Genomic DNA, 15,229 nt, shown 5'->3' with positions numbered 1-15,229 from the left:
GCCCTGGGAAGGTCAAAGCTCTGACCACCGTGAAGAAGATGAACCTCATGGGGCTGTCAATCAAACAGTCCAAAATACCCAGCATGCCCCTGAGCATCATAACGGTATGGAACCCTGGCCTGAGCCTCCACCTCCTCCTCCTCATCTGCTCTACTGGTGTCTCTCCTTGCCTGACTCCAGACTCCTCTCCTGACTCCTCTCTTGACTCCTCTCCTGACTCCTCTCTTGGCTCCTCTCCTGACTCCTCTCCTGACTCCTCTCCTTACTCCTCCCCTTACTCCTCTCCTCTCCTAACTCCTGACTCCTCTCCTGACTCCTCTCCTCTAACTCCTGACTCCTCTCCTGACTCCTCTCCTCTCCTAACTCCTGACTCCTCTCCTTACTCCTCTCTTGACTCCTCTCCTGACTCCTCTCTTGACTCCTCTCCTGACTCCTCTCCTTACTCCTCTCCTTACTCCTCCCCTTACTCCTCTCCTCTCCTAACTCCTGACTCCTCTCCTGACTCCTCTCCTCTCCTAACTCCTGACTCCTCTCCTTACTCCTCTCTTGACTCCTCTCTTGACTCCTCCCCTCACTCCTCTCCTCTCCTAACTCCTGACTCCTCTCCTTACTCCTCACCTGACTCCTCTCCTGACTCCTCTCCTGACTCCTCACCTGACTCCTCTCCTGACTCCTCTCCTGACTCCTCTCCTGACTCCTCTCCTGACTCCTCTCCTGACTCCTCTCCTTACTCCTCCCCTCACTCCTCTACTCTCCTAACTCCTGACTCCTCTCCTGGCTCCTCTCCTGACTTCTCTCCTGGCTCCTCTCCTGACTCCTCTCCTGACTCCTCTCCTGACCCCTCTCTTGACTCCTCTCCTGACTCCTCTCCTGACTCCTCAGAGTCAGCTCGGAAAGCTGACCAAGAAAGCGGAGGAGCTGGAGGAGGAGTCCCCTGAGGAGGAGGAGCTGGATTGGTGGTCCAAGTACTACGCATCCCTCGATGAACTGGAGAGACAGGTTGGATCACCTAACCCATCCAACCTTAACCCATATAACACCTAACCCATCTAACACCTAACTCATCTAACACCTTACTCATCTAACACCTAACTCATCTAACAACTAACCTTAACCCATATAACACCTAACCCATCTAACACCTAACCCTAACCTTTCTTACACCTAACGCCTCGTTTCCACATACGTACATTCTCGTATGCGATCCAACCGTCTCCGACCGAAAGTCCATTCATTCCTATGTGATTCTCCGTGATGTCAGTTTTTCCTCCGAGACTCCTCCCCTCCGTAAAATGTCTGTCCGGTATGTCCGTAATATACGTTCAAAAAATTTAACTTTCGCCGTCGTTTTACGGAGATACCGTATGAAAGTTTTTATGTTTTTCACAAAACATGTAAGTACCTGGCAGGCCAAACTCCTCACCGATCTCTTTCCAAGCCTGGTTGGTTTTGTTTTTATCTCTGTATATGTCGATCCTCATGTTCCAAAGTACCGGTCTCCTATAAACGGCCATTATCATACGCTCCCCCATCTTTTGTCCGTAAATAAATTCATGTCCGTACGTAAAACACTAGCGACTCCTTCCGTAAATTTACGGAAGCACGGATACGAAAAACATACGTATGTGAAAACGAGGCGTAACCCATCTAACGCATCCAACATCTAACCCATCAAACCTTAACCCATACAACACACCTAACCCATCTAACACTTAACCCTAACCCATTAACACCTAACCCTAACCATCTAACCCTAACCCATCTAACACCTAACCCATCTAACACCTAACACCTAACCCTAACCCATCTAACCCTAACCCATCTAACAGCTAACCCTAACCCTTCTAACAGCTAACCCATCTAACAGCTAACCCTAACCCTTCTAACACCTAACCCTAACCCTTGTTTTGTGTCCTCAGGCGGCCGAAGATCTGATGCTGGAGGAGCAGGCAGAATCAGGTGAGATCAGGCAGAATCTGTGTGTTTACCAGTGTGTTTACCAGTATGTTAACCAGTGTGTTAACCTGAACTCGTCCCTGTATTGCAGACATGGGCGCTCTGAACATGGACTCTATTGAAGACGAGGACGAGGTGGTTGTGGACATCGAACCCCCAAAACCAAAACGGAAGAAGATCGCCACCTTGAAGGTTAAACCTAGCCCCTAACATAATAACTAACCTGACGTAACTTACCCTGACATAACCAACCCTAACTTAACTAACCCCAACATAACTAACCCTGACGTAACTAACACTGACGTAACTAACCCTAACATAACTAACCCTGACATAACTAACCCTGACGTAACTAACCCTGATGTAAATAACCCCCGACGTAACTAACCCCGACGTCACTAACCCCGACGTCACTAACCCCGACGTAACTAACCCCGACGTAACTAACCCCGACGTCACTAACACTGACGTAACTAACCCTAACATAACTAACCCTGACGTAACTAACCCCGACGTCACTAACCCCGACGTAACTAACCCCGACGTCACTAACCCCGACGTCACTAACCCCGACCTAACCAACCCCGACGTAACTAACCCCGACGTAACTAACCCCGATGTCACTAACCCCGACGTAACTAACCCCGACGCAACTAACCCTAAAATATCTAACCCTGACATAAATAACCATGACCTAACTAACCCTGACATAATTAAGCCAAACCTAACTAACCCCGAAATAACTAACCCCGACATAACTAACCCTAATGTAACTAATCCTGACATAACTAAACCTGACATAACTGACCCTAACCCAACTAACCCTGACGTAACTAACAGGAAGTGATGTCAGAGAGCACCCGGCTAACCTGTGAGCGTGTGGGTATCTTAGTTTTATAATGGGTCTCTATGCATGGTTATTGTATGCTAGTTGCAACATGGTTACTACATGGTTACTGCATGGTTACCACATGGTGTTACCCTGTTGATGAACCAGGTGTATTCTGGGGATTTGGAGGCGGAGTTCCGCCAGTTCCAGGACTGGCTGAAGATCTTCCCTCTGCTCAAAGGAAAGGTTGACGATGATGATGACGAAGGTGAAGAAGAGCGGCTGATGGGAAAATACAAGGTAGGACGCAGTGTTGATGGATAGATGGCATGGTATGACTGGCATGTTCTAGAACGGTAAATGGTTTGTTCTAGAACATTAAGTGGTATGTTCTAGAACGGTAAATGGTTTGTTCTAGAACATTAAATGTTATGTTCTAGAACGGTAAATGGTTTGTTCTAGAACATTAAATGGTATGTTCTAGAACCGTAGATGGTATGTTCTAGAACAATAAATGGTATGGTCCAGGTTACTACGGTTACATTTACAGTAAATGGTATGTTCTAGAACAATAAATGGTATTTTCTAGAACAGTAAAGAGTAATTTAGTACATGAGAGTTTATTTTAGCTCCTGGCCCTGGTGTTAGCTCCTGGCCCAGGTGTTAGCTCCTGGCCCTGATGTTAGCTCCTGGCCCAGGTGTTAGCTCCTGGCCCTGATGTTAGCTCCTGGCCCTGATGTTAGCTCCTGGCCCTGGTGTTAGCTCCTAGCCCTGGTGTTAGCTCCTGGCCCTGATGTTAGCTCCTGGCCCTGGTGTTAGCTCCTAGCCCTGGTGTTAGCTCCTGGCCCTGGTGTTAGCTCCTGGCCCTGATGTTAGCTCCTGGCCCTGGTGTTAGCTCCTAGCCCTGGTGTTAGCTCCTGGCCCTGATGTTAGCTCCTGGCCCAGGTGTTAGCTCCTGGCCCTGATGTTAGCTCCTGGCCCTGGTGTTAGCTCCTAGCCCTGGTGTTAGCTCCTGGCCCTGATGTTAGCTCCTGGCCCAGGTGTTAGCTCCTGGCCCTGGTGTTAGCTCCTGGCCCTGGTGTTAGCTCCTGGCCCTGATGTTAGCTCCTGGCCCTGGTGTTAGCTCCTGGCCCTGATGTTAGCTCCTGGCCCTGGTGTTAGCTCCTGGCCCTGATGTTAGCTCCTGGCCCTGGTGTTAGCTCCTGGCCCTGATGTTAGCTCCTGGCCCTGGTGTTAGCTCCTGGCCCTGGTGTTAGCTCCTGGCCGTGCAGGAGGATGAGTACTTGAGGAGTGATGTTGGCTGCTCTCTTGTGTTCTCAGGGATCCTTCCTCATCTATCCCATCTCCCCTGGCGAGGAGGACGGGAAGTGCCAGATCACTAATGGAGTTCCCAAAAACTCTCCTCTCAAAGTCCTGGTCAGGGTCTATGTGGTGAAGGTATGTGCATAGTACTACAGCAGGATGTATGGTATTACAACCACAATACATTGTATTATAACCACAGCACAGAGTACTTCAACCACAGCACAGAATACTGGTCAGAGTACTTGTGGAGAAGGTTTAATGTAATATATGTTGTCTTGTCCTAAGCCTGCTGTACGTTGTCTTGTCCTAAGTCTGCTGTACCTTACCTTGTCCTAAGCCTGCTGTACTGTATGTTGTCTTTTCCTAAGCCTGCTGTAGGTTCTCTTGTCCTAAGCCTGCTGTATCTTGTCTTGTCCTGAGCCTGCTGTACCTTGTCTTGTCCTGAGCCTGCTGTACCTTGTCTTGTCCTAAGCCTCTTTTACTGTATGTGGTCTAGTCCTGAGCCTGCTGTACCTTGTCTTGTCCTAAGCCTCTTTTACTGTATGTGGTCTTGTCCTAAGCCTGCTGTACGCTGTCTTGTCCTAAGCCTGCTGTACCTTGTCTTGTCCTAAGCCTCTTTTACTGTACGTGGTCTAGTCCTAAGCCTGCTGTACCTTGTCTTGTCCTAAGCCTGCTGTACCTTGTCTTGTCCTAAGCCTGTTTTACTGTACGTGGTCTAGTCCTAAGCCTACTGTACCTTGTCTAGTCCTAAGCCTGTTTTACTGTACGTGGTCTAGTCCTAAGCCTACTGTACCTTGTCTAGTCCTAAACCTGCTGTTCGTTGTCTCGTCTGAAGGCCACCGGCCTGGCTCCGGCCGACCTCAACGGTAAAGCCGACCCCTACCTGGTGCTGAAAGCCGGCCAGCAGAAGCTCAGCACCCGGGAGAACTACATCCCAAAGCACCTCAACCCCGTCTTCGGAGAGTTAGTACCTGACTTCCTGACCCCTCGTCTTCCTGTCTGGTTACCAGTCTGACTTCCTGTCTGAGTGATTTTCTACCTGTATGTCTTCCATTCTGTCCATCTGTCGTCATGCCTCCTGTCTGTCTGTCATCTGTGAATGTGGCATTGTTTAAGTTTTGGTTTATCGTATGTATGGTTTATATCAGTGTTGTCTTTCATCTGTTTGTTTTAGTTTATAGATATGGTTTAGTTTATCGGATGGATGTTTTATGGGTATGTTTTAGTTTATCGGTTTGTTTTAGTTGACCGGATGGTTTATCGGTAGGTTTTAGTTTGGCGGATGGTTTGTGGGTATGTTCTAGTTTGTTGGTAAGTCTTAGTTTATGGGATGGTTTATCTTTATGTTTTAGTTTATCAATATGTTTTAGTTTATGGGATGGTTTATCGGTATGTTTCAGTTCATCATATGGTTTCTGTGTTTGTGTTCTCAGAGTGTTTGACCTCACCGTGTCGTTCCCCTTGGAGACGGAGCTCCTGATCGCGGTGATGGATCACAACCTCGTGGGGTCTGATGACGTCATCGGGGAGACGAAGGTGGACCTCGAAAACCGATTCTACAGCCGACACCTGGCCTGCTGTGGTCTGGCCCAGTACTATAACCCGTCAGTACACGCACGCACGCACGCACGCACGCACGCACGCACGCACGCACGCACGCACGCACGCACGCACGCACGCACGCACGCACGCACGCACGCACGCACGCACGCACGCACGCACGCACGCACGCACGCACGCACGCACGCACGCACGCACGCACGCACGCACGCACGCACGCACGCACGCACGCACACACACACACACACACACACACACACACACTATCATACACCACACACACACACACACCAACAGCGCACACACACCACACACGCCACACCAACACCACACAGGCACACATACATACACATGCTACACACACACACACCGCACACACACACACACACACACACACACACACACACACACCAGCAGCTCACACACACCACACACGCCACACCAACAGCACACACTCACACATACATACACATGCCACACACAGACACAAACACACACCACACACATGCGTACACCACCCTAACCCATTTCCATAACCTAACCCCAGCACTAATCCTGTATCCTCCAGAGACGGCTACAATAAGTGGCGTGACTCTAAGAACCCGTCGTCCGTCCTGGCCGGCCTCTGTCGCAGCAGCGGCATCGACCCCCCCGAGTTCAGACCCTTGGAGGTCAAGGTGCTCAACAAGATCTTCAAGATCCCTCCTGACGCTGTCCCTGAAGGTAAGACAGACAGGCAGGCAGGCAGGCAGAAAGACAGACAGACAGACAGGCAGACAGACAGGCAGACAGACAGGCAGACAGACAGGCAGACAGACAGGCAGACAGACAGGCAGACAGACAGACAGACAGACAGACAGACAGACAGACAGACAGACATGCAGACGGACATACAGACAAGCAGACACAGACAGGCAGACAGGCAGGCAGACAGAAAGGCAGACAGACAGGCAGACAGGCAGGCAGACAGCCAGACAGAAAGGCAGGCAGACATACAGACAAGCAGACAGACAGACAGGCAGACAGGCAGGCAGACAGCCAGACAGAAAGGCAGGCAGACAGAAAGGCAGACAGAAAGGCAGACAGAAAGGCAGACAGACAGGCAGACAGGCAGACAGGCAGGCAGGCAGACAGACAGACAGAGAGACAGACAGGCAGACAAACGGACAGACATCCGTCGGATGATGTGGATGGTGATGGTGTTAATGGTGATGATGATGATGATGGTCACAGAGCTGCTGAAGAAGAACCAGCGGACGGCGGAGGAGGAGGCAGAGATGGAGGAGCACGCGGCCCTCAGCGTGCTGCACCGGTGGGGGGAGATGAGGGAGTTCCTCTCGGGGGCGTGTCCTCTGGTCCCGGAGCACCTGGAGGTCCGCCCTCTGATGAACTCCGACAAGCCCGGGCTGCCCCAGGTATGCACTCACTGACTGACTCACTGACTCACTCACTGACTGACTGACTGACTGACTGACTGACTGACTGACTGACTGACTGACTGACTGACTGACTGACTGACTGACTGACTGACTGAGTGTGTGTGTGTGTGTGTGTGTGTTTCAGGGTTACCTCCACATGTGGGTGGACATGTTCCCCACGGACGTGCCGGCCCCTCCTCCTGTCGACATCAAACCCCGCCTCCCAATGCAGTACGTTTCCATGACAACACACTGTCACACTCCAGTCAGAGGTCTTTCCACCCTCACCCTGAACCGGTCCTGCAGAGGTCACTCCTTCAGATCATTAAAGGGGACCTATTATACTTTTCGACTTTGATGACCTATAAACCTTGTTATAATGATTGATAGTCATGTTTAACCATACACACAAAACGATGTAGATTTTTGGGAAACTCTTCCTCTCATCTGGGCGCTTTCAGCCTTCTCTGTCAACGCTCCGTTTCGTCCTTCTCCGCCCCCTCGCCCCCCTCCTGCCAACCCAACTCCGGTGTGATTGGTTACCTTCCTTGGAGCGCGCGCACGGGCAGATTTGACCAGGCATATGGGGGCGTGGCAGGAGTACGTCTACGTAGATGTTTCCCGGGAAATGTGAACAAGTGAATCGCAATCGTTGTCCCGAGTGTTTAGCGCTCTGCACAGCCACCCCAGACTGTCAGCAGGGAATACGTTGAAATGCATGTACGTCATTATTTGACACTTTAGTATGTTTAAACATGACTATCAATCATTATAACAACGTTTATAGGTCATAAAAGTCGAAAAAGCATAATAGGTCCCCTTTAAAGCCTTAAAGACCTATGCACCAGATCCTGATCCTCGTCCCGTAGTCAGAACCCCACATGAAGGTCAAAGGCCAGAGCAGCGGGCAGCGCTACGTTAGCCAGTGCTAACGTTAGACCTGGCAGTCCGCGCTGTGTTAGCCAGCGCTAAGTTAGCCAGGGCTACGTTAGCCAGGGCTCATGTGTTGTGCGTGTCTAGTGACCAGCAGATGTGTTGTGCGTGTCCAGTGACTCTCTGATGTGTTGTGCGTGTCCAGTGACTCTCTGATGTGTTGTGCGTGTCCAGTGACTCTCTGATGTGTTGTGCGTGTCCAGTGACTCTCTGATGTGTTGTGCGTGTCCAGTGACTCTCTGATGTGTTGTGCGTGTCCAGTGACTCTCTGATGTGTTGTGCGTGTCCAGTGACTCTCTGATGTGTTGTGCGTGTCCAGTGACTCTCTGATGTGTTGTGCGTGTGTAGTGACTCTCTGATGTGTCTCAGGTACGAGCTGCGTGTGACCATCTGGAACACAGACGACGTGTTCCTGGACGACGTCAACCCCTTCACCGGGATCCCCTCCTCAGACATCTACGTCAAAGGGTCTGTCTGCCCCCCTGCCTGTCTTTCTGCATGTCTGCCCCCCTGCCTGTTTGTCTGCCTGTCTCCCCCCTCTGCCTTTCTGTCTGCCTGTCTTCCCCCCTCTCTCCCCCCTCCGTGTCTTCCCTCTGCCTCTCTGTCTGCCTGTCTATCTGCCTGTCTGTCCGTCTGTCCGTCTGTCCGTCTGTCCGTCTGTCCGTCTGTCCGTCTGTCCGTCTGTCCGTCTGTCTGTCTGTCCCTCTGCCCATCGGTTTGATTCTAGTCTGGTGTGACCTTGTATAGTCATTGCGTACATATTGTTTAGATCAGTTTAAACCGGTCTACTGGTCTAAAAGCTTCCTGTTTATACCAGTTAAACCCTCCTGTGTGGACCAGGTGAGACCAGGTGAGGTGCTCTAGCCCGTGTGTTGTGGTCCTCAGCTCTAGCCCGTGTGTTGTGGTCCTCAGGTCTAGCCCGTGTGTTGTGGTCCTCCAGGTCTAGCCCGTGTGTTGTGGTCCTCCAGGTCTAGCCTGTGTGTTGTGGTCCTCAGCTCTAGCCTGTGTGTTGTGGTCTTCAGGTCTAGCCCGTGTGTTGTGGTCCTCAGGTCTAGCCTGTGTGTTGTGGTCCTCCAGGTCTAGCCTGTGTGTTGTGGTCCTCAGGTCTAGCCCGTGTGTTGTGGTCCTCAGGTCTAGCCCGTGTGTTGTTGTCCCACAGCTGGATCAAGGGGCTGGAGGGGGACAAGCAGGAGACAGACGTCCACTTCAACTCTCTGACCGGAGAGGGAAACTTCAACTGGAGATTTGTGTTTCGCTTTGACTACTTGCCCACTGAGGTACACTGCACACACTACACACACTACACACACTACACACACTTATCACTGGGGTGCACACTAACCACACACTGCACACACTTAACACTGAGGTACACTCTACACACACTTATCACTGAGGTACACACTGAACACACACTAACACTGAACACGCACTGCACACACTAACACTGAACACACACTAACACTACGGTACACACTGAACACACACTACACACACTTATCACTGATCACACACTACACACACTTAACACTGAGGTACAAACTGAACCCACACTACACACGCTTAACACTGAGGTACACACTGAACCCACACTACACACACTTGCACTGAGGTACACACTTCTTCTTCTTCTTTCGTGTAACATCAGAGGTCCAACTCAGTGTCTTGTAGCCATGCCCTTGTCTCTGGTCCCACGTCAAAGAGGCCGGCTTCCGAGGGTGGTCTGTGTAGGGGGCAGGTGGTCATAATATGCTGGACAGTCTGTTCAGGGGCACCACACTCGCATGCAGCGCTGTCTGCCAGGCCCCACTTCTTCATTGATGATTTGAACCGACCGACCAAGTCAGGTACACACTGAACACACACTGCACACACTAACACTGAGGTACACACTGAACACACACTGCACACACTAACACTGAGGTACACACTTAACAGAGATACACCCTGTTATCAACCCTCGATAACAGTGTAATCCATGCAGCTCATAGGACGATCCTAACCAGAGAGGCTCATCCTCAGCAGAGCAGCTAAGTGAAGCTTCATCCAGGAGCTTCATCCAGCTTTTACGAAGAACATCTAAACCAAACAGAGACTTAACTCAATAACCATTAACCTTGCAGAGCTCCTTAACTCAGGCTTGTCCTTCTCTAAGTTGTGTGTGTGTGCGTGTGTGTGTGCACGTTGTGGTAACCCGGTGCTCGGTTGGGCCAGGTTCCACGGATGAACGACACTTTTTGCGTGCGGATACGCCGTTAAAGGCATTTATTGAGTACAACTTAAATACAATGAAGGAGACGCGGTCTCTAGGGCCTCCGTGGGCCTCTGTTCTCTCCCGGACACGAACACTTCCTCCTTGCTCCCGTGCCGTGCTGTGCTGTCCTGGACCTCCTTTTAAGATGGCTCCCCTGCCACCGGCCAGGTGTCCACCAATCACCCGGATTGGGGAGGCGAAAGGGATGCTCTCCGTCGCCGGCTGGTGGGTGGGGGTGGTATATCCCGTCCCTCACGGTCCCTCGGGCCCGTCCAGGCCGAGGTTTACATGGCGGGATGCCACAACGTGTGTGTGTTGGTGTTGCAGAAGGAGGTTGTGTACAAGAAGAAGGAATCCTTCTTCTCCCTGGAGGAGACGGAGTTCAGGCAGCCGGCCGTCCTGGTGCTGCAGGTCTGGGACTATGACCGCATCTTAGCCAACGACTTCCTGGGTGAGACAGTAGAGACACAGGACAGGAGGGACAGGGGATAGTAGAGACATGAGACAGTAGAGACACAGGACAGGAGAGACAGGGGATAGTAGAGACATGACAGAGACAGTAGAGACACAGGACAGGAGAGACTGGGGATAGTAGAGACATGAGACAGTAGAGACACAGGACAGGAGAGACAGGGGATAGTAGAGACATGACAGAGACAGTAGAGACACAGGACAGGAGAGACTGGGGATAGTAGAGACATGAGAAGTTCTCTCAGGCTCAGCTATAGAGTCTTAACCTTGGTTCTCTCTAGAGTCCTAACATCGGTTCTTTATAGGGTCTTAACCTTGGTTGTCTATAAAGTCCTAACCTTGGCTCTCTATAGAGTCTAGACGTTTGATTTCTATAAAGTCCTAAACTTGGTTCTCTATCGAGTCCTAGCCTTGGTTCTCTATAGAGTCCTAACCTTGTCTTTCTATAGAGTCTTGATGTTTGTTTTCTATAGTCTTAACCTTGGTTTTCCCAGGCTCCATTGAGCTGCGTCTCAGCGACATGGTGCGGGCGGCCAAGGCCTCTGAGAAGTGCTCCATCCAGATGTCCCGCGACCGCGCTGGGCCCCGCCTCTCCATCTTCCGCTCCAAGAGGATGAGGGGTTGGTGGCCTCTGATCCGCCTGAAGAGCCAGGAGGACATCGACAAGGAGCTGAAGGAGGAGGAGGAGGCCAAGAAGAAAGGGAAGAAGAAGAAGAAGAGCAAAAGAGACAAGATGAAGAAGGAAGACATTGAGTTTACCGACAGTGGCGGTAACACCTACCTGCTGATGGTAAGAGGCACGCACACAAACATACACCAGATAATAAAGTGGTTACTGACCTGAGGTCAACAACCCTGACCTGAGGTCGTCATTGACCTGAGGTCACTGGTGAAGTCAGACTGGTTGGCTACAGCAGGTTATTGTGTTTTATAAACTCTTTGACTGTAACAGGTAGAGAATCCACTAATTTTATCCACTAACTGCCTCTAATCGCTAATCATTTACTTAACTTTATCGCTAGGCTAATATATGAGCTACATGCTAGTCTCCACCTTACTTGCCTAGGAGAAAAATGTGTATTCACTGTGTGGTAGGGCTCAGTTGTTCTACAAATCGACTTTTAGCAACAACATACTATACTACTATACATACTACAAAGAATGTAAACATAAAACACATAATTAAAATTCTGTATTTATGCTTAAATGAATCAAATAAAAAGGCTGTAGCAGTAATGAATGAAAGACTGCATTTGAATTTAAACATATGAAATAAAAGGCTGCATTTTAATTGGTGTATTTGTAGGGGAAGGTGGAGGCGGAGTTTAAGCTGGTTGCCTTAGAGGAGGCGGAGATTAACCCTGTGGGGCGTGCCCGCAAAGAACCGGAACCCTTGGAGAAACCAAAGTAGGTCAACCTACCAACAGATTCTCATGTCTTCTTATATATCTTGTCTTCTTTATGTCAGATCTGATCAGAAGTGGGATATTCATGACGTGGGATAATGGGGTATTTATTTGTTATTTATTAGCGGTTTATTGGTTTTTATTAGTGTGACGAGACAACCGTCATGCGATGAAAACAACATCTAGATCTCAATCATGGGATATTGCCCAATATCCCGAGATAGCGAACGAATCAAGTTGAGCCATCTTAGGATGTTCACGTGTAGCATATACTATCTAATATTATTAATGTTATTGTTATTATATGTGATTGTATTGTTTCTAGTGATGCACGGTTAACTTATCTCCTCACCTGAATCTGCATATTGCTTTAACTGCACCCTAACCCAATAGGCTGAGCCCTAACCTAATAGGGTGAGCTCTAACCCAATGGGATGAGCCCTGACCCAGTAGACTGAACTTTCACCCTAACCCAATAGGATGAGCCCTGACCCAATAGGCTGAGCCCTAACCCAATAGGGTGAGCTCTTACCCAATAGGCTGAGCATCTGACCCAATAGGATGAGCCCTGACTCAATAGGCAGAGCCCTAACCCATTCATCCTGTGCTTTGCTCACTGCTACGTGACCTTTCTACTCCTCCCCAGCCGCCCAAGCCTCAGCTTCTCCTGGTTCGTGAATCCCATGAAGACCTTCATCTTCTTCATCTGGAAGAATTACAAGAAGTACATCATCGCGTTGGTCGTCCTGGCCGTGCTGACGATCTTCCTGGGCCTCATCATTTACACTCTGCCTGGACAAATCTCAGCGGCCATTTTTGGTGGCTGATGATTTAATACAGCACCTAATCGCAACATTGACATGTACATTTACATTGAGGGCATTAAGCAGACACTTTTATCCAAACCGACTTCCAATAAGTATATTTGTCAGTTAAGGGCTAAGGTTTAATATAGCACCCTACTCACTAAGGGGTAATGTTGTAATATAGCACCCGACTCACTAAGGGCTAATGTTTTGATAAAGTACCCTAATCATCAAGGGCTTATGTTTTAATATAGTAGACTACTTGTTAAGAGTTAATGTTTTGATAAAGTACCCTAATCATTAAGGGCTTATGTTTTAATATAGTAGACTACTTGTTAAGAGTTAATGTTTTGATAAAGTACCCTAATCATTAAGGGCTTATGTTTTAATATAGTAGACTACTTGTTAAGAGCTAATGTTTTGATAAAGCACCCTAATCATTAAGGGCTTATGTTTTAATATAGTAGACTACTTGTTAAGAGCTAATGTTTTGATAAAGCACCCTAATCATTAAGGGCTTATGTTTTAATATAGAACACTTCTCGTTAAGGGCTAATGTTTTAATATAGCACCCTACTCGCCAAGGGCTAATGTTTTAATATAGCACCCTATTCGTTAAGGGTTTCATTTAGTAGCTTAACATATTTTAGGGTTAAAGGTTTACTATAGCAGCCTTACTCTTTGAGAAGTTTAATTTGAAAAGCTGAAAGAATCAATTGTTATTTATTTTTTGTAGTTTGAATTGATGAATAAAATACATTAAGTTCCATTTGAGAAATCGATTATAGAATAGAATTATCGAAATTGCACTGAATAAAAAATATATTTTATGCTTACATTTCGCCCCCCATTCTAATAGCATAGAAATGGTGAATTAAGAACTCTTGCAAATACTGTTTAATATTGTTTATTGATCATTTTCTATAGGTTCTGCCGATCTATGTGATGTGTTATTTTCTTATCTAGTAACGGCGTTCTAAATTATTGTGGTTGTGATATTCACTTCTTATAATGTACAGTTGGAGTCGTTTAACATTAAATGTTTCTTTATCAAACGGTTTCATGTTTATTGGACCGAAACACCAAACAGAGGTAGTCTCTCATGAGGTCCCTCTCCTGTGGTCCCTCTCCTGTGGTCCCTCTCCTGGGGTCCCTCTCCTGTGGTCCCTCTCCTGTGGTCCCTCTCCTGGGGTCCCTCTTCTCTCCTGGGGTTCCTCTCATGAGGTCCCTCTCCTGTGGTCCCTCTCCTGGGGTCCCTCTTCTCTCCTGAGGTCCCTCTCCTGAGGTCCCTCTCCTGTGGTCCCTCTCCTGTGGTCCCTCTCATGAGGTCCCTCTCCTGTGGTCCCTCTCCTCTCCTGTGGTCCCTCTCCTCTCCTGAGGTCCCTCTCATGTGGTCCCTCTCATGAGGTCCCTCTCCTCTCCTGTGGTCCCTCTCCTGTCCTGTGGTCCCTCTCCTTCTCCAGGTCTCTAGGTTTGGGGAGGTCCCTCTCATGAGGTCCTTCTCCAGGTCTCACCTCTGGCTCTGGGGAGGTTCTCCTCGATCTCCTTCTCATGTTGAGGTGGGTTACAGTCAAGGTTCTGTTGGTTCTGGGAAACCTCCCAGTAGCAGAGAGTCAGACAGCATCTTATGGACAGGCCTACAGGAATTGAGAAAGGCGTGGGCGGGTTTCGTGCTCCGGGCGAACAGTTCTTCATTTTGCATTTCATTGCGTTTCTTGTACATTTATGTGACCAATACAACTCTTGAATCTCGAATCTTCTCCTCCACCAGGTGGTCTTAATCAATAACATGCAAACCACCTCCAGGGGGAGTCAGAGCCCCCCCTACGAGAGGCTAAGCTCTAATCCCTAGTTGGCATAAAACGCTCCCTGATATAACACTTCTACCGTTCATTACTTCAATCCTAACAACCGTATTTTTGACAACCATATTTTATTATAATAAATTGAACCACATTTATATATCTTGAAAGAAAAGGGTATGCCTTAAGAAAATGCATAATAGTCAAGTTGGCATACAGTGTTATTTAGTTGAATCTATACATAACATTTAAAGATAAGATCTATTAAAACATTCCCCTCCTGATTTTACTTATGCACCAAGGATCTGGCAACGCGGGCCACAGCCAATCAGCTCCAACGAAGATGACCGTCAGGTTTCGAGGTGTCCTTTCACCGCCTGTATCAAAACGACTGCATATTAAAAAGCTAAACGCGTCAACTACTCAAAAAGATTTATTGAACACCCATTTGCAAGTAGAATCATCATGATTTAACACAATTTATCTATT

The 15,229-nt window shown here is 48.7% G+C and overlaps 1 protein-coding gene across 1 annotated transcript in view; it reads left to right on the top strand.

The window, feature by feature from the left end:
• Positions 1-13,993, top strand: part of fer1l4 (fer-1 like family member 4) — a 32,574-nt gene extending 18,581 nt beyond the window's left edge. The window contains exons 33-49 of the mRNA XM_060060662.1: positions 1-104; positions 883-999; positions 1,920-1,959; positions 2,048-2,148; positions 2,954-3,085; positions 4,106-4,222; positions 4,926-5,053; positions 5,524-5,694; positions 6,219-6,373; positions 6,884-7,065; positions 7,214-7,299; positions 8,371-8,469; positions 9,161-9,278; positions 10,583-10,706; positions 11,221-11,516; positions 12,033-12,133; positions 12,779-13,993. The exon at positions 1-104 is cut by the window's left edge and continues 9 nt beyond it. Coding sequence (XP_059916645.1) covers positions 1-104; positions 883-999; positions 1,920-1,959; positions 2,048-2,148; positions 2,954-3,085; positions 4,106-4,222; positions 4,926-5,053; positions 5,524-5,694; positions 6,219-6,373; positions 6,884-7,065; positions 7,214-7,299; positions 8,371-8,469; positions 9,161-9,278; positions 10,583-10,706; positions 11,221-11,516; positions 12,033-12,133; positions 12,779-12,959 — 2,252 coding nt within the window. The 3' untranslated portion in view covers positions 12,960-13,993. The remainder of the gene's footprint in view (positions 105-882; positions 1,000-1,919; positions 1,960-2,047; positions 2,149-2,953; positions 3,086-4,105; positions 4,223-4,925; positions 5,054-5,523; positions 5,695-6,218; positions 6,374-6,883; positions 7,066-7,213; positions 7,300-8,370; positions 8,470-9,160; positions 9,279-10,582; positions 10,707-11,220; positions 11,517-12,032; positions 12,134-12,778) is intronic.
• Positions 13,994-15,229: the final 1,236 nt, after the last annotated feature.

This window comes from Gadus macrocephalus, chromosome 9, assembly GCF_031168955.1.
Source record: "Gadus macrocephalus chromosome 9, ASM3116895v1".
NCBI classification, from domain to species: Eukaryota; Metazoa; Chordata; class Actinopteri; order Gadiformes; family Gadidae; genus Gadus; species Gadus macrocephalus.
Note: the sequence above shows the minus strand (reverse complement) of the source record. Positions and strands in the feature narration are given on the sequence as shown.